The sequence below is a fragment of the Aulonocara stuartgranti genome, assembly GCF_965226115.1.
Source record: "Aulonocara stuartgranti genome assembly, chromosome: 19".
NCBI lineage: Eukaryota > Metazoa > Chordata > Actinopteri > Cichliformes > Cichlidae > Aulonocara > Aulonocara stuartgranti.
The window spans coordinates 14,775,001-14,795,005 of NC_138955.1; the positions used below are offsets into that span (position 1 = coordinate 14,775,001).

Below are 20,005 nucleotides of genomic sequence, written 5' to 3' on the forward strand. Positions count from 1 at the left end.
ATGAGGGTGGGGGAGGTCCATGTTGCAAGGAGAGCTTAACTTCTGTCTTGCTAGCTTGCCCTGCGCTCTTCCTTCTGTCTATGCTGTCTGTGTTGAGCGCTGTATCGAACGGTTCAATATCGATACGAGTATCGTTGCACCCCTAGTATATATGTATATATGTGCATATATACACAAGATCTCATCCCGTGGGGTCAAAATGATCATGAGAACGGTGAGCAAAGATCCCAGAACCACACGGGGGGACCTGGTGAATGACCTGCAGAGAGCTGGGACCAAAGTAACAAAGGTCACCATCAGTAACACACTACAACGGCAGGGAATCAAATCCCACAGTGCCAGACGTGTTCCGCTGCTGAAGCCAGTGCATGTCCAGGCCCGTCTGAAGTTTGCCAGAGAGCACATGGATGATACAGCAGAGGATTGGGAGAATGTCATGTGGTCAGATGAAACCAAAGTAGAACTTTTTGGTATAAACTCAACTCGTCGTGTTTGGAGGAAGAAGAATACTGAGTTGCATCCCAAGAACACCATACCTACTGTGAAGCATGGGGGTGGAAACATGCTATGGGGCTGTTTTTCTGCCAAGGGGACAGGACGACTGATCCGTGTTAAGGACAGAATGAATGGGGCCATGTATCGTGAGATTTTGAGCCAAAACCTCCTTCCATCAGTGAGAACTTTGAAGATGAAACGAGGCTGGGTCTTCCAACATGACAATGATCCAAAACACACCGCCCGGGCAACAAAGGAGTGGCTCCGTAAGAAGCATTTGAAAGTCCTGGAGTGGCCTAGCCAGTCTCCAGACCTCAACCCCATAGAAAATCTGTGGCGGGAGTTGAAAGTCCGTGTTGATCGGCGACAGCCCCAAAACATCACTGCTCGCGAGAAGATCTGCATGGAGGAATGGGCCAAAATACCAGCTACTGTGTGTGCAAACCTGGTAAAGACCTATAGTAAACGTTTGACCTCTGTTATTGCCAACAAAGGTTATGTTACAAAGTATTGAGTTGTATTTTTGTTATTGACCAAATACTTATTTTCCACCCTGATTTACGAATAAATTCTTTACAAATCCTACCATGTGGATTCATGGATTTTTTTTTTCACATTCTGTCTCTCACAGTTGAAGTGTACCTCTGGTGCGAATTACTGACCTCTGTCATCATCATTTTAGGTGGGGGAACTTGCACAATCAGTGGCTGACTAAATACTTTTTTGCCCCACTATATATATATATATATATATATATATATATATATATATATATATATATATATATATATGTATATATATATATATATATGTATGTATATGTATATATATATGTATATATATATATACATATATGTGTATATATATATACACATATATGTGTGTATATATATACATATATATATACACATATATGTGTGTATATATATACACATATATATATATATATATATATATATATACACATATACATATATATATATACACATATACATATATATATATACACACATATACATATATATATATATATATATACACATATATATATATATATATATATACACATATATATATATATATATATATATATATATATATATATATATATATATATATATATATATATATATATATACATGTATATATATGTATACGTATACATATATATGTGTGTGTGTGTGTGTGTGTGTGTGTGTGTGTGTGTGTGTATGTGTCACAATAGTAGTCTTGGATGTTTTATCTGTCTCCACCGGAGAAAACTTTATTGTGGGATAGGTGTCTGGTCATCACAAGTTACAGCATTTGAAAGGTCTCCTTTTTACCTGCAGTTTGACACTAGGCTTATCTTGCAGCAATAACTCCTTCTTGGTCAAAATAATTGTTGTATTTCTCAGCGCTGAAAATGTAATGTGATTATCTCCTGTATGAAGCCATGAAGGCTCAAAATTGCTGGAAAAATAACATGAATTGAAAAGTGCCGACTGTTATTTACTGTGAGGTGTCACTGTTTCCATTTATCTGTCAATTTATTCTTTTATTTTGAGGATTTGATCTCACGCAACTTCATTTACTTCCTTTTCCATTTCCCATTTCCCATTGACCCATTGTAAAGTTATATATATTTACATCATGCTGGCTCCCCACAAAAACAACAATAGAGAAGTTCCACTTTTTTAATTTGGTGAGCTTCTTACAGATGTGTCTGCCACCCTGATTTCTAACTTCAGTGTGAGTATCAGTGGAGAACAGGCAGAGGAATGGCGTGGAGGTCAAGGCACAGTGGGCAGGGGGCCGAGCAACGAGAACATCACAGCTCATCCACGGCGAGCGCTTGTGTCACTTGATTGACGGGCCTCCAGATCTAACCTTCACCAAAGTGTGTCGAGGGCAGCGGCAGCGAAGCTGAAGGGGGGAGCGCTTGTCAAACTTGTTGAGCTTCATTCGCCTGATCCAGTAGCGTCACATGCCAGTCTCAGGGACAGAGATGTTAGTAAGACACAGAAAGGTTGGGCAATTGTACAAGCAAGTGAGCTGAAGTTTGGACCGGAAAAGTGAAGTTTTATTGCCTCATCATATAACTATTCTATTAACTGATTTAATCGTTGAATTAAAGCCTACAAATTAAATTTTTTTGTTCTCTACACGCTCAGTTTCCCTCAAAATGCTTCCTTTTATAAATATATTAAGATATCCTGCAATGCAAAATGCAATACGCACTATTAGTGCATTAAGATAAACACATGGAGGTTTTTCACTTCAGTTAAACATATAAAATTTTGATTTTATACGTTTCTTTTCTTGCAACCAAATTGAAAATGTGCAGTGGAATCGTAGACGTTATTTAAAGCATGCACAGCTACTTTTTAAAGCCTCAGGCTTTTGAGGCTGGATTGCTCATTGAATTAATGCTACAAATACGTCATGTGCCCTTTTCATTTGTTGCCTTTTTTCAAATAAAATGTAAGCTCTGGATCATTCAGAATGGTGGACCATGATCACTGTCACCAGAGAAAGTTGTGTTTTTTTTTCTTTCTAAATTGGAGGGGTACCAATAATTCTGGCCATGTCGTTATGAATCCCTCCTACTGTTAAAGAGCCAGCTTCTCAGTCACAGGTCAGAATGGCTGACTTTACTGTGAAAAAGAGTGTTGAGTGTTCTGTGGCAAGGAGCTTGTTAGGTTCAAAGTGCAGGATATTGAAAACCAGGCAAGCAACACCTCAGTGTATTTCAATGTGTAGACTAATAAAGTATTGTACAATTTTACTCACCCAAAATGAAGCAAAAACTTCTTAAGACTGTTTATACTACACAGGAAGTGATATTAGTCAGATAATTCAAATAAAGATGCTCCAAAAAGGCATTAAATCAGTTCAACACTCTGTGTCAGTGCCTTCAATTAGTGCCTCCAACCAGCAGACAGGTGCCTGTATTGACACCTCTGACTTTAAGCCCTAACAAAATCTAAATTATTATAAGTAAATTCAGCCCCATACAGCCAACTTCCCACATAAAAAGAGCTTTATCTACTAAAGTAATTTTGTGCATCAGGCTGCATTCATGTTTACTGTTGCTGTAAAGATGAGCGTTTTAACAGGAGTCTATGGGTTGGACTCGCTTTTAGAGTCAGCCACAGGTGGCCATTGGCGGAACTGCAGTTTTTGGTTGCCGAGGTTATTCCTTTGTTGGAAACTGCAGTAGCAGATAAAAAGCCCGTATATATCCTACCTTTAAAATGGTAGGATATATATTGGATATGTATGTAACTTGAACTGTAGATAAATGTTGGTTTTTACATGTGGCATATATATACGTGACACATGTAATGGGTTTGTGAAACCCTACTCTAAAGCCTGTCAAACAAGCTGCCACACCCCCTGGCTTTAAGTTGCCCTAAAATCTATTCTTTTTCCCGCTTTTTGTACATGTGTTATAATAGGAGACTAAATCAGATTTCATCCCAGGCTGTAAGTATTATTTCTCATTTTAACATGGGAGTCTGTGGGTCTATTGTCCTTTGTAACACTTGGAACAATCAGGAAAAAAGAAATAGGTCCACTTTACGTCACTTTTGTCTGTCAAGGAATGCATTTAAAGGCTTTTTTTTCATTCATAAAGAATTTGGCTCATTTAAAACTTGTTCCAGCCTCTTTGTAGTGTGACAAGACAGAGGTGGCTGTGTTTGCAGGGATTACTGGGACGTCATCATGTGAAGCATCCTGTGGTTAAAAAATAATCATCTATTGTTGTGACTATGAAGACTGCAATCTTCCAGTTTCTATCACATAATCTTTTGGCTGCTACCATCAATCCCCACTCAAAAGTCATCTCAACCCCAACATGTTAACTGGGAGACGGGCCAGAGTCAAACCAGTGGAGCCACTCCACCAAAGCTTCAGTTCCAAACGCAGGCTTCACTGTAACCCAGCCCAGCTACCAGACAGGAGACATAAACACGCCAAGGGTTTAAACATGGAAATCCAGCAGGCCTGTGAAATGTTTCATCTCTGATCTCACTCTTTCCAGCATCTCTGCCGTCCAGGAGTCACACCAGAGGCAAGAGCCTGGAGGGAGAGGTGCAGTAACGGTCAAATCAGAAGTGTTATTTTGGGGGTTGCTGGGGGTTTTTGTTTTTGCGCCATGCCACTGAATCATCACTTTGACAAAAGCGTTACTTTGCAGTTGGAGGATGAGCAGGGGAGGCTCACAGAGATGCTCAGTAGAGAGTGCAATGAAGTCTTTTGAGCGCCGATGTGATGAGTAATGGAGCGGGCTTGTGTGAACCAGCGTCGGGGGGCCATTTGTGGTTAAACATGAGCATGTCGCCACATACCAGTGTGCTTTTTCCCATCAGTGAGCCCCCCCACACATACACACAAACCCCTTCTAGACATCCCGTCCCAGCAAACCACCCCTCCAGGGCGTACACAGCACATTCCTTCTTTATCAATAGATGAGGGTTTGATTTATGTGCTCCTGGTAATAACCAAACACCAGAGCTGCTGGCAGTTAGGTTAGGAGGCAGCCGCGTGTTACTCAGCTGACTTTTTAAAACAATTAGTGAAAGCTGGCTTTTCTTTCTGTAGTCATTTGATCAGATGATAAAACACTTAACATCCTTAAAGGATGTTGGGAAACAGATCACATTTTAGGCATTTCACGAGTGCCAGATTTATGACTTTGCTGGTTTTATGTGAAACCGATTAAAGCCCTTAATGCTGATGTTTTGTTAGAGTTGACAGACACACTTTCACACAGGGCAAACCAGTAAGTCATTTCAAACTAGTTGCAGGCAGCAGTACAAGTCAAACAGCTGGAAAATGCCACAGCACCCCCTACTGTTGGCAGCTTAGTGAATTTAGACATGAAGCTTCCCCTCGTCTTTTAAGTGTGTTTCATGTTCTCTCTAAAATAATAATAATTTTAAAACCCCCAGAAAGAAGCATTTTAGGAAAAATATTTGAAAAAAATCCAAATATTTTAAATTGACTTTTTTTCCCCTCCAGCTTTCATGTTTTCAGGAATTGTTGACTGGGACAATAGTCCAGGGTTACAGCTACTCCAAAAGGTTACTTCAGTAGTAGCTGGGGGACCTTGGAAAGATTAACACAACTAATATATATTAAAATAATAATAATAATAATAATGTGTGCTAAAAAAAATAGAAGAATAAGCAGTAGAAGTGAAAAACTAAAATGTGTTTCAAAATATTAAAATGCTTAGTAGAGAAAAGCTGTAGTCCCCTTTTAAAGTCAGGCTACAATTATAAAGATTCAGTTAGGGGTAAGTATGGATAAATAGATAAAATATTTCTGTAAAGAATCAGCCATTGTTTAGTGGACTAAAAGATAAAAGTAGTGGAATATTAAGCTGTCACAAATAAGTGATTAAGACCGTTAATAACTGATAAACTGTCAGCTGGATGTAAGAATATGGTACTGTGCAAGTCTTGAGCTAGGCTCATTTCTTAATATTTTGCCTGGAAAATTAGAAATCTGACACTGAGAATGATGCATGTGCAAAAATACACAGAAATACAATTCAAAAGACCTGATCCCTCTGATTTTCAGTCCAATGTTTTCTTCCCATTTCACTTCCTTAAGTTCCACTGACAGATCATCTGAAGGTCTTTGCTAGCTTTCTTTTCAAGGATATAGCTTAACTGTTCATCTATTGTAGAATTTTTTTTATGCATGCTACTGCTTTTGTCCTCCACTTGTCTAGTCTGGACACACCATGCAAATATATGCCATGTTTTTAACTAAGAGCCCAGTTATTTTTATTTTTATTGTTTGGCCTTTTTTGTAGATTCAACTAAAGACATGGGAACAAATTATGTGTTTTTGTTACAAGTTGTTAGTAACTAAGATAAAATTTAAAATAAGGTTTTTTTTGTTAAATTGTCGGTTGTGCGTAGACACAACAGTGATTCATCCCTTGAGTTAGGAGCCTTTTTCCTGTTTGAATGATTCATAGATCTATTAAGTGGCTTTTTAAATATATATTCATTCTTCGGAAATGACGAGGAATTCACAGAAAATGAGTAAAAGAAGCCAATGTCCAAACAAAAACTTTGAAAGTTTCTCATAAAGTCTGGCTCTTTGGTAACAAACACTCAGATAATTTGGGACAACTTAACACAAAGTGACAGGTAACATGTTTCTTCGATTAAATAATATAATATTTTTCTCTATCTTACACAAGTCAGTGTCAGCATAATTTCATGCCAGAATATTTACTGAATATTGTCAGTTAACATGAATACTGTGGGTGATTATTCCCTTTTTAAGAATTCTTTTTTAGACAAAGCTGTAGTTGTTCAGTAACCTAATGCAAATCTTAAAACTGTAAACCAATGCTGTGATGTAATTTGAACCTTTAAAAGTCTATTACCTTTTAAGGCCCTTTTTATGGGCCTGTAAATAGCCTGAAATGCCATTAGTAGTACTGCTAAAAGTAATTTCTAAGGAGGTTAAATTGTTAACAGCGATGGATAAATGGCAGAAAAAGCAAGTAAGTAGTGATGATAGATGGTAAAAATCCACAGCTTATACTAATAAAAAAAATTAAAAAAAAGTAGCTCAGACCAAAAGGGAACCAAAAATGAGTATATACACTTTTAAATGAAAAGAGTTCAGGTTAATACATTTAGATATGAGGGGTGGTGTTAATGAAGGAGCCCCAGAGTGTACGCGACATATCTGTGGTAATGAAATTGATGAAAAACCCAAATTTTTTCCCCAAAAAGAAATCTGGGGAAATCTGCCCGAGATGCCAGTATTTTATTATTTAACCAGGTTGCATAACAAATGAAATAAAAGGGATTGAAATTGCATAATTTATTTGGTATATTGTGCCATATAGATTGTAGACTGATTTTATTAATTTTTAGATTCCTGTTTTTTAATACTGGACTCAATTGCAGTAGCTTTGCATGATTCAGAGTTCAAAATATTCAAATGTAATACTGAGCTACAGTGCAGCTCAGTTCATCCTCTGCATGAAATGACCTGTTTTAGCGCTCTTCCATGCTGCCTTGAGCAATCTTTCTTCTGATTGGCTGCCCCTCATAAATGTCACTATGTAAAATATAGAGCCAAGAGAAAAAACTGTCTAAACCTGGCTTCACATACGCTGACCTCATTACTTGAAATTTTGTCTGTATTTAACTGCCACCTGTTTGAAAATAAGGTCCCCTTAACAATGCATTGTTGTTTTATTTCTTCTCAGGGTGCTGGTGATAGCTTCATTGGAGCACTGGCATTTTACATGGCCAACCACCCACACATGCCTCTGGAGGAGATGGCCCGCAGAGCCAATCTGGTGGCAGGGGTGAGCGTGCGGGAAATCGGCACGCAGACGTCTTTTCCGTACAGACGGGACCTCCCAAATGAATACTTCCAAGAGTAGCAGTAGACCCTGATGTTAAGGGACCACATCTGAATGGGGTCAGAAAGACTCAACACTAAATGTTCTTATGAAAATTTGCTGCTGAAGATATCTTTAATGGTAATCAATTTTAAGCTAAGTCAATCATTGAGATTATTTAATTTGAATTAACCACAACAAATGTTTCACAAAGTACATTCACCCGATTAAATAATTATTTTGAACCAATGAACAGCTTCAGATCATGGCAGCGGTGGTCCCCTTACATAACATCACTTTTCTGGTTTCAAGTCTCTTTTGTTCAAGCCTGGAGTTCCACTTTTATCCATCCAGGAAGAAATCCTCTGATAAACACGTCAACCAGATTAACCCGCTGTACCATCCCCGGCAATAAAAACGATGCCTTTAAACCTCTGCAAGTTCATTTTGTCCATCTGTGTGTGTCGGTGTGCTGCGGTTAAATCGATCTGATCTTCCTCTTCTCAAAAAACAGGACGTGCTTGTTCACTAAAAAGACAAAAAGCAGAAAGTAGGTGGAAGTCAAGGGTCACTCCAAATATGGGTTTTGTTTATTTCACTGGGGTGAACAGAAGGTGTGACCAACACGTTCTGAAAACAGGTCCACCATAAATTTGAATCCTTAGCTGATTTTAAATTGGACTAATCTATTCCAGGTCATTATTCCAGGTGCTACGCTTGGACAGTTTGGATCACTCAGCAGAAGTCAAATTATATTTGTCCCCCTGTACTTTTGTTTGTATCCCCTCCAGTGTGTCAAAATTGTGAGCACAGTGAGGTCATGATGAAACTCTCAGTGAAAATGGTCAGAACAGGACAGCCAAGGACATCTCTAAAAATAGCAGCAACAATTGAAGCTTTCTGGATATGCCCGAGAAGATAATCTTGAACTGGAGGTTTGCCAAATTTAGAATCAGGTACGGCTTTTCACTTTGGGAAGAATGTTTTGATCACACCACATGTTTAAATACAAATAGTTTCCAAGTTAAAAGAAAAACAATCATATACTGTTGTGTGCTCAAAGGTCGATTGGGAAACCCTGGGTTCACTTTTCAAGTAGTGATTTATTAAAGTGCCAACACCTTCATGTGACTGCTTAGCCTGCTTGCTGCCGCTTGAATAAGTGAAGCCAGACAAGGAAAAGATATCCTGGGTTATATGGATTTTGCTTTAATGAGTATTTGTGTGTCATAGTTGTCCTCACACGGCTCTTACCAAATGGATCGTGTTTGCGCAGCACCAGTTTGTCTCTGAGTCGGTTCCTCTTTGTGTTGAAGAAGTATCCGGTCCCTGCAGCACTCACCATCTGCACCAGGATGGTCCTGACAGGTAAGCAACACACAGAGAGGTGACTGCCATTTCAACACGAAACACTAACAACAGGCCTCATTCACGGGTGCACGTGCAGAAATGTTCTTAACCTCTGCACAAAATTAGCGTTGGATTTGTGCACTGGATTATTCTAACCCGTCAGGTTTGTGTGCACTACCTGCAATCAGCACAACTGAAGTAGAAAGGGTTAGTGTCACAGGAGGAAACCACCTTAATAGTCACACAATAATAGACTCTCTGCTTCAGAAATATCACATGCTTTCTTTAAAATGACAAAACAAGAGAAAAATATTCTTCAGTGAGGGTGGCTTTAACCAGTTTGCTGTGACAGGTGGAAACAAAGTCAGCACCTGGAGAAGCAACTTGCCTGACGTACAGTTATACCGGCCCTGTACTCATGTCAAACCCTGAATTCCTTACAGTTCGTTATTCAATTCTGAGAAACTTTTTGCTTATCTTATTCTGGATACCTGTAACTAATGACCAAGATGAAATGACTAATAATAATAAAAATTCATATTAGTAGTGCTCTTCTTCTTTTGGTTGCTCCCTTTAGGGTCCACCATCATTACATCTATGAATTTTCTCTGTAGTAGTCCTCTTTTTCTTCCTGCCTGGCAACTCCATACTTTACATCCTTTATCCAGTGTATTTGCCAGCTTTCCTCTGCCCATTCAAACCATCTCAGGCTTGCTTCTTTAACCTTGTCTTCAAACCACTTAACTTGAGCTGTCCCTCTGATGTACTCATGTCTAATCTTGTCCATCATGGCCACTCCCATCTTAAATAATGCCACCTCCTGCTCAGCCTTCTATTTTGTTCGTTAGTGCCACTGTCTCCAAACCATACATCGAACCTATCATCTTGTAAACTTTCCGGTCCCTGTGGCTAAAAAAATGATATATAAGAAATTATCCCTGACACTGCACCCTGCCTGCACTCTCTTCTGCACTGCCCATTACTTAGGATGGCTGAGCCCAAGTATTTAAACTCATCCGCCTTCACCACCTCTTCTCTTTGTAGTTTCACTGTTACACCTGTCTTGCTCTCACTTACACGTGTTCTACTGACTTTCATTCCTCTTTTCTCCAGAGCATACCTCCAACTGTCCAGACGTTCTTCCATCTGCTTTCTACTCCCAGTACAGATTACAATGCCGTCTACAAACATCACATCCCACGAGACTCCTGCCTGACCTCGACTTGGACAAATGGTTAGAGTTGGATTAGGGATGGGATCCAACATGTGGATAAGTAATAGCATTAAGTGTAAAGATGTTTGTTTAAATGCTCTAAGACAGCCCGGCTTTCATCACGTGTTCGTTTCCATGACGTAAAGGAAAGGTACATCTGTACTCCGAAGTGCAAATTCAGTTAAGATTATTTTAATGAAACAGAAATTTACGCGTAAATCCTCAGTATGCACGGTTTACGCACAGCCTTATGCTTCGTGTGTGAATGAGGCCTATTGACTAGACTTTCAAAGAATCAGCCAGTGCACTTACTTGGATTTTGCCTTCGCCACTGTAAAAAGAAAAGAAAAGAAAGAATCTTATGCAGGTGAATCCAACAGATATCGTTCAGCAGCACTCAGAGCAACGGGATTTTAGTGGAAACTTGCTAACAGCACGCCAACACCAGCCCCAGAAAGTCCTTAAAGCTGTTAAGGTTGTGTGCAAGTATCTGCTGAAAACTCAAAGACTCTCCTACACATCTAAATGAAAAGAAAAACTACCTCTCGAGTAGCACAGGTGCTTTCTGAGATTTCCGCACTTACAAAGCCCAGTGAATGGACACTGAACACATACTGCTGTACTATCCAGAAGCTAAATCTATCTCTCTAAAACCCAAAACCACTGAAACGTGTGAAATAAATTTATTATAAAATATTTCACAGTGACTGCCCACATGAACAGACGTATATTTTAAGAGCAGCTCACGTTTTAGCATCAGCTAACCCCACAACAGCGTATTGGGAGAGCTCTAAGTACGCATGCGTCGTGCTGTTTGAAGACAAGATTTAAGAGAATAAAATACTTACAGTTTACTGTGGTGAGAAACATTTTCTAAGTGTTTATCTAATCGCGTCTATTAAAACATAACTGTGTGCGAGTAACGGCAGGTCACATTGACAAGCTCGATATCCGGTGTAAATAGAAACACTTCCGGGTCACCTTAAAAGCGTATTCCACTAAAAACGAACTGTAGGCTGGTGCTCTTTTCATACGTGTGTGTTTTTTAATTATTATATATACCAGAGAAAAAAACATCCAAGATCAAAATGTACATTTGAAACAACAATTTTTAATACTATCTGAGGCAATGTGTGTTTTCTTAAGAAACTTCAATCCATGAAACTCAGGATTTCTCTAGATAATGATAGTCTATTCATTTAACATATAATTCTCCTAATTTGCTATCATAAATCTCCCTTAAAAACGTTTGCCACAGGTAATAAACTGATAATAATTCAAAGGATAAAGTTGATACAGATGATCAGAAACGGACAAAAATCTGACATATCATGTTTACTCTGGTATAATGAGTAGTTTCAAATTCGTCTTAACTAATTCAAATCTGATATAAATTTATCTACTTGTGGGTAAATTAAATAAATAAAAAATGTAAAGTGGCATTAATTGTGCATTTATACCTGATCTTTTGCCTTTTGATTTGATTTACAGTGAATATATTAACTTTAATCCCAATATTTCTGAGTGTTTTTTTCCAGAATATTTCAACCATGCTGAGCTCAAATGTTCCAATTTAATTTAATTTAATTTAATTGTTTTATTTCTATTCATTGTTTAAAATTTAACAAACCTATTATGGCAATAATGTGTTTTCCCATAACTAGAATTTTCCTTTTTACTGTTTTAAAGTCAGAGGTGGGAAGAAACAAAGTGCAAATACTCTGTTACTGTACTTAACTACAATTTTCATGTATCAGTACTTAAGTATTGTTTTCTGACTACTTATTACCTTTACACCCTACATTTCTAAACAAATATCTGTACTTTCGACATTTTCAAAACAGCCTCGTTACTTTTGCTTTAACGCATTTGGGTCGAGTTATTATTTTATCATTGCGAGCCTTCAAACATCAAACCGATTTGAGCCTAAACAGAAAGACATGAAAGGTAGTCCTGTTCTCGCATAAAAAGAGATAACGTGTGCAAAAGTCAGGGGTTAAAAGTGGGACGGTGTTTTGTTTTTTTTAATTCTGGAGGAGCGAGCTTAAAGGGAGTAACATTTTTTTTAAGTGGCAGGTCATATCAAATGCAGCGTTTTATCAGCTCAACAAACATCAGCAAACACGCAAACTGTTCCTGTGTAATTTGTCACAGCCAAAGGTCAAGCTGCTGTATTTCACAGGGAGAGAAATGAAAGAGAGCTAGCTTCACTCAGAGATGGAGAAAGATAAGAAAGACAGGACAGTAGAGGAAGAAGAGAGGTTAGATTGAAAGGTAAGGGCTGCTCAGTGGGATCTGATAAACTGGAAATGTACATGTAAGTCCTTGTGTTTTTAAATGAGATATTGGGTCTGTACATGTGACATTGTTATATATTTTTTCATGTTGTGAAACATGCTGCTAAACAAACTGAGGTAGACTAACTGTTATTTAAAGGTTGCATGAAAATCCTCTGCATGTTAATGGAAGATAAACAGGTTAGTTTGCTGTAGTGTGATGGGTTTAAATTAAAGAACAGTGTGTGACTGGTGCACATTGGCTGCGGTTTCATGGTCAGAGTAAGGTTACATGAAGTGTAGCAGAGATTCATTTGAATTTTAGCTGATGATGCTTACTGACCTAATTCCACCTTCATACCAACTTTATACAGTCTACTATAAACAGTGTGCTGTCAGTGTAGAGCCCTGAAATCAGCCAGAACTACTGACATGCTGTTGAATTCATTTGTGTACATCCACAAAGAACAACAGGTCAGCTGATCACAGCCTGTACACAAAGAAAACCTAATGGAGCTCTCAATAGAAATTATTATGAATTATGAGTCTTTTCCCCACAGTGAGCAGTTTTAGGGTTCCCCCACCTCATGAATTCCTGACTGTACACATTGTTTTGTTTAGAGGCAAAGTCACCCTCTACAGCAGGGGTGTCAAACTCAAATACAAAGTGGGCCAAAATTCAAAACTGGAACAAAGTCGTGGGCTAACATTAATATTTATTGAAAAAAAAAAAATCTTCCTCCAGACACAAGAATGAATCTTTTCTTATGGACTCAAACATGTTTTGCTGAAAAACTGAATATGGAACAAGCAAAGCTTAATACTAAACAATATATATATTAGCTGTATAATACCAGTAGGCCAGCTCTAATAGTAATTTGGTATGGCTTTGCGGGCCAGAGTTTAACACCTATGTTCTACAGTTTTGGAAATAGAAAATATCAATTTATTTTGCTTAATTTTACGGGAGTATTTTTAACAGCAATATTTGTACTTCTACTTAAGTACAGAGTGTCTGAACTTTTGCTAACTCTGCTTAAAGTATATCTCATGTTCAAAACAGTGTTTATTTCAATGCTAGAGAATGAGATTAAAAAACAAAAACAAAAACACCACTTCCTTTGGGTTTTATTGTGGGTTTGTTTTTTTCCTTTTCTGCTTCTTTCAGGTGTTGCTTGCTTGGTTTCCAGTTTCCTCCTCTCTGCAAATAACAAGCTCTTTTCACAGACTATATGCAACACTTATTTGCACAGTACATTCAGCTAGTCTGACTGAGAACCTGGCTATTTTCAATATTAAGTTACCAGAATTAATGGTACCCTTTCCCTTAAAAATGAAAAACAAAATGCTATTTTCTCAAACAAGAGTAATTGGCCTCCACTATTCTGGATCTAACATTATTATTGTGAGCAGGTGAATTTCATATATTGTATTTCATATTGTGCACTCACTGGCAGCAATGCTGGGTTGGTGCTGCTCCAATTCTCTTATGGTTATTTAAGATGTGCCTTCTTCTTGCAATTAAAAACACATTGTCCCACGCAGAATAAACAAGAGCTTCTTTCGAAATGTTTTATTCTTTGTCAAACTATAGAAATGCAAGTACGCATGAGAAAAAAACACAATGGTATTTAATCCCAATGCATAATAATGATTTATACTTAGTTCTTCAACTCCCATAGGGCAGCTTTGCTTGACTGAGAATTCAAAATAATCCTTATTTTTATACTGCACTTGGTGTGGCACCTCAGTTCATCCTCTGTTAAAAAACAAACAAACAGAAAAACTTTAGCTCCTTCCATTTTAAGTTAATCTTATTCTAATTGGCTAACCCCAGAAAACAATTAGATGGGGTTTCTGTGGGGCTTGTAGTTTTGAGTTTTATCTCTGGACAAATATAAAAATACCCTATATTGTATCAATGATTCAGGCAGGTGGTGGTATAATGGTCTGGGGAATATTTTCCTGGCACAATGTGCCACTTAGTGCCAACTGAGCATGATTTATACGCTAGCTATAGGCTGGTCCCAGCAGGATAATATGCCATTTCATAAAATTCGAATCATCTCAAACTGGTTTATTGAACATGACAGAGTTCACTGCTCTCAAATTAACTCGACAGGCAGCAGATCTCAGTTTAATAGAGCACCTTTGAGATGTGGTGGAACAAGAAAAAAAAACATCATGAATGTACAGCAGGCAAATCTCATCAACTGGACCCAAATCAACATCATTGATGCCACAAAGATTTAAGGCAGCTCTGAAGACCAAAAAAAAAAAAAAAAAAAAGGGGGGGGGGGGGGGGGGTCCAGCACAATACTAGCAAAGTGTGCATAGCGAGGTATCCAGTGAGTTTATGCTTAGTCCTGACTCCCCCCCCCCCCGAGTCTGTTTTTGCCTTCTGATTTCCCTCATCCCCTTCCTTGCTAATGTCTTAAGCTCCTTCGGAATTTAGTTTTGAGATTGGCTCTTTGCCTTAACAATTGTTGTTTGAACTTTGCATGTAGCCAACAAGCAGGGGACAAACATGCTGTGCAGTCAGTGGAACACCCAGTCTAGCTCCAGAGGACATGTTAATTTTATTTAGCAGACCTGTAACTTGAGCTTCGTTGCTCCGACCCAAGTCATTCACTTAGCTTTGCTTCATTCCATTTCACCTAAATGGAATTCATGAAAATGTGATTCAAAGAAATCACATAAAAATGAAGGCCATCATGGAACAAGTTGACAAAGATACTAGTTGTTGGTGGTCATAATGTCTCTGACCTCAGGCAGAGGAAATAGACCAAGGGCTTTTCTGGGATGTCCCAAAATCTTAGACAGAGCTTATCTCTCAAAGGCAGATGAATAGTTCTGATATGTCATGGAAATCCCCTCAAGACCTCAGAAAGTAGTTACTTCACAGCCTTTTTAATGTGGCCATGAGAGAACAGCGTGTGGTGAGAATCTAACCTGCTTCTCACTGCGTGACTAACACAATTCGCTGGTTTTACTCTCATGACTCTCATTTCATCTCACTGTAATGTACGTCATGCACTTTGATGCAAAAAAAGTAGTAAACAGGAAGTGTTGTCACCTGGTGTTATTAAAGGTTGTATGATGGGAGTCTGATCAAAAACAACAGTTGACATTTTTAATTTAAATATTGTTAAGATATAGAATACTTTTTTGTTGATTTTGTCAGCACTCTTTTTGTTTGTACCCAAAGATCAGTTATTTAGATAGATTTGCCTGGATCTTTTTTTTCAGTACAAGAGTCATCCAGCCTCACATACAAAAAAAAAATCCATACCACATCATGTCAGAAGTAAAGAAAAAATGATTTTTCACACAGTGTTAATCTGCACTTTATCCAGAACAAATTAACTGAAACTGCTAACTACTATAGTAGTAATGTAGTACTGTATAGGGATGCTGGAATAACATTCAGATCACTGTGGATGGAGCACCAATCTGCCTGCTAATCTTCCAGTACTTATGAACAAGATCTCAATAAGATCTCAATATATCTGAAATCCCCCAACCTACATGGAGGCACAGAGCAGTCCATCTTTTTCTAAGAGAGAAACATTTCACTGTCTCTGCCTTAACAGGCATCACCTCTTGTGTGTGAGGGTGTTTTCTAACTGATCGTCTTGGAAATGTTTGACTAAAGATAGGAATCCTCCCACCCTTTAAAAAAACATCTTCATCATAGATTCATAGTCTGCATTGTCCTGTTTTTGTCACCTGCTCTGACACATGTGTACACAATGATGTAGCTCCATACTGTAATAGGCATATTTAGAAACTGAGTGAACAGCAACAACAATGTACAACACGCGTGAAGAATGGCCTGAAAACAAGCTCATAGGAACATCTTTTATGTCATAAAGAAGGCAGAAGAAGAAGAATGTTCCAGTACAGAAAACACTCAGGAAAAGTCTCTGAGGTTAAAGTGTCTAGTGATGTGGTTCCCTGGGGAAACAAAACATTCTTCTGGGTATCAACATGTAAAAACATCAATGATGATCTCTTTATATGTTAGACTCCTACACACTGTCCAAGTTTGAAGACTCCTGTGGGTAGACAGTCACTGGTGGAATATTCCACTCTCACCCGAGGTGGAAGTTTATGACTGAAATTCAGAGTTTTTTCCCCTTTTCTCTCATCTCTTAGCTCTGTAATGTATACAACGAAAAGACTCTATTATATTTCCCGCTCTCTAATAGACTGGCAACCTGTCCAGTGTGTATCCTGATGTTTGTCCTATGCTGAGACGAGTGTTGGGGCCATTACCCAAAAACTAATCATTACACAGGTTGAGAATTTGGTGATTTTGGAGGGCTCAGAGTAAGGCTGTTACTCCTAGATGAGGTGTTTTGGTTATGTCCTATATCAGGAAGGGGTTTTGGAGCAGACACAGATCACACTGGAGAACTTTGAGCCCTTTTTTCTATTAGTATCTACTCGGATTGGCTTGACGCGATTCAAGGCGGTATGACTCGTTTTCCATTAAAATCTAGTACTACCTAATATGTGTGAGTCGTAATTAGTATGCAACATGAACACCACAACAAAGGTAGACGCCGAGGCAACAATATACCTGCTGCTTGGTCTGTGGCATTTTGACAGACTTGGGGATCACGGCATTGTTTTTTGTAGTTTCCCCTCCTTGCCAGGTTTAAAATATGGCGAGCTTGAGTTTTGAAAAGGAGACACTCTTATGATTCATCCAATGATCCCACTGACTAGCCAATCGGTGGCATGCAGCCTGTTGATGTCACAGTTTTGGATCACCTTTAGGGCTGCAACGATTAGTCGACTAGTCACGATTATGTCGACTATTAAAATCGTCGACGACTAATTTAATAGTCGACGCATCGTTTGAAGCTTTGTAAGATCACAAAGGACGCAGGAATGAGTAGTAGGATTTAAGAGTGTAATAACGGACTGAAACAGAAGATGGCAGCACTGCATGTACAAGGATGCCAGCTGCCGTTAAACCCCGAAGAAGAAGAAGCTGTGTCCCAGAATTCATAGCGCAGCCCAGCGCAGTTGTCAACAATGGCGGCAGCTAGTTAGTTTTAACTTTACTCTTATTATTCTTTCTGGGTCACAAAATAAACGTTTAACATATTTTCAGGCGAGAATGTAGCTGTGTAAACCTCAAATATCTGCTCAGTTTATCAGGACACCACATATTTTCAAAAGCGCTCCGACGTTTTCGGAGACGTCTGTTACCCACTAGCTCGTTAGCTAGGCGGGGGCAAGGCTAACTAGAGCCGTGAGAACACCGGACTCCCGGGAAATCGTTTTCAAACCCACCGCCGTCTTTCGCTAGTCAGGTTAAACATATATATAAGTCACTTAGATAACTTACAAATGTTATTGTTTGGCTTTCTTTAGTATTTTATTTGTTCCTGAGTAAATCGGTTTGGCTGAGATTAAAGTTATAGTTTTTGCACAGCTAAAACTGTCAAGCAGACAGCTGATTATCAGAAGTGTGAGACGCTGGAGAATATACTCCGGTGTCCTGTTATATTTTAGAAAGCAAGGAGTTTATTAAACTTCACCGAAACAATCTGCAAATTTCATTGAAAATTAATAAACTACCATCTTGTCTTTATTTTTAGTTAGCACAAACACTTCAAGCTGTAAGCTAATGATAGTTATATAAGAGCAGATGCTGCTGGTGCAATAAGCTGTACGCTGTACGTCCAATGGATGATGATCTGATTAGTCGACTAATCGCAAAAATAATAGGTGACTAGTCGACTATCAAAATAATCGTTTGTGGCAGCCCTAATCACCTTGGATAACTTGCTGGCAGAGTAGGCACTAAAAAGGTACATGGTACCAGGTACTATGACCTTTTGGAAACCCCTGCAAATCGCCACCCGGAGTAGGTACTAGAGATGGCACGATACCACTTTTTTATGTCCGATACCGATACCATAAATTTGGATATCTGCCGATACCGATATGAATCCGATATAGTGTTTTTTAATCAACAAAACTGTTTTTTTTAAATATCTTGCTGCATTTTGTATAAGTTCATACTCAAGTTTAAAACAACAACTACACTAAAGCTATTCTGTTATACCTGTATGCAAAAAAAAATATTTCATAGTTCAGCAATACTGATCAATCTAATAAACTTAAACCTACACCATCCTCCCTATTCTGGTATTTTAAAGAGTACTTAGCGTAAATATTAAGCAACCTAACTAATAGGGTTCCAACTCCCAGCAACAAAAATAAATAAATAAAAAATAGGGAACCACCCCTCACGCTCCACCTCATGATGCTTAATCGACGTAATCAACCTTAATTTGATGCAGTGTGGAAAAAAAAATGCACAGAAATCAATTATTTTTCAAGAAATATTAAATAGATTCAACATCTTTCTTCAACAAAATTGCAGACTGCACAGATGGTACCTTCTCAAAGGAAAAAGTGCTATAGCTTACTAGGGTATATATATTAGACTTAATAGTTACTATATACAGTAATTGACTTCTATTCCTTTTACATCAAATTAAAACTTTGGGTGTCAGATAATTATTTATTAACAGCTTTTATTTATTAGACATTTTAAATGAGAATAAGAAAAAAGTATGTCTTTGTGCCCCCTTTTCCCTGTTAATGCCCTATCGGCCCCCCTGGCTAAACTTTGCTAGATCTGCCCCTGCTCAGTTACCAGCCGTCAGCTACATAGAAAAAGATCCTCGAGTAGAAAGTAATATTAAATAAATTCTAACAACAGCTTATCAAGCTTAAACGTGCTGCTGTTGTTCAGCCGCTGGTTTCCTCTTTCTGGTGCAAAGTGGGCCAAAAACAAACAAGACAGACGGACTCGCGACAGAAAAGCCGATCAGTTGATCATTATAAGCAGTTTCATGATTGAAGTAGCAGCAGGAGAGGCAGTCGCTTGTTAAGCTTAACGCAGGAATGCTTTACATTCAGAGATGGACTTACACACTTGCTTTACTTCTCTCGGGGATAACTTTGTCGGAGATGAAATGCCGGGTTGCTAGCGAAGCTCCACATGCTATCCAGACCATGACAGGTCCGGCATGCCAAAGCCGCTCTATCACGTGATGCATACTTCTCCGACGTGCTAACGTTCTGAGGTGAGTTACGGCGTGTTGCAAGTTTTGTGAGGTGCTTTCGTGATATTTAATGGATCGGATTACATTTTTTATTTTTCTCCGATATCCGATCCAGTAATTTAGGTCAGTATCGGACCGATACCGATACGTAATATCGGATCGGTCCATCTCTAGTAGGTACTAATGAAAAATAGTCTTTAAACTTCTA

The 20,005-nt window shown here is 38.5% G+C and overlaps 2 protein-coding genes across 3 annotated transcripts in view; one reads left to right on the forward strand and one right to left on the reverse strand.

The window, feature by feature from the left end:
- Positions 1–8,299, forward strand: part of rbks (ribokinase) — a 57,336-nt gene extending 49,037 nt beyond the window's left edge. The window contains exon 9 of the mRNA XM_082517151.1: positions 7,727–8,299. Coding sequence (XP_082373277.1) covers positions 7,727–7,906 — 180 coding nt within the window. The 3' untranslated portion in view covers positions 7,907–8,299. The remainder of the gene's footprint in view (positions 1–7,726) is intronic.
- Positions 8,014–11,398, reverse strand: mrpl33 (mitochondrial ribosomal protein L33). 2 transcript variants are annotated; one of them, XM_082517163.1, is made up of 4 exons: positions 11,276–11,398; positions 10,740–10,758; positions 9,119–9,225; positions 8,014–8,392 (listed from the first exon to the last, which is right to left on the reverse strand). In XM_082517163.1, the coding sequence occupies exons 1-4, from the start codon at positions 11,295–11,297 to the stop codon at positions 8,343–8,345; spliced, it is 198 nt and encodes a 65-aa protein (XP_082373289.1). In that variant the 5' UTR covers positions 11,298–11,398; the 3' UTR covers positions 8,014–8,342. The 2 variants fall into 2 exon arrangements, with proteins under 2 accessions (XP_082373289.1, XP_082373288.1); XM_082517162.1 differs by lacking the exons at positions 10,740–10,758; positions 11,276–11,398 and adding an exon at positions 10,335–10,686.
- Between the last annotated feature and the right edge of the window lie 8,607 nt (positions 11,399–20,005).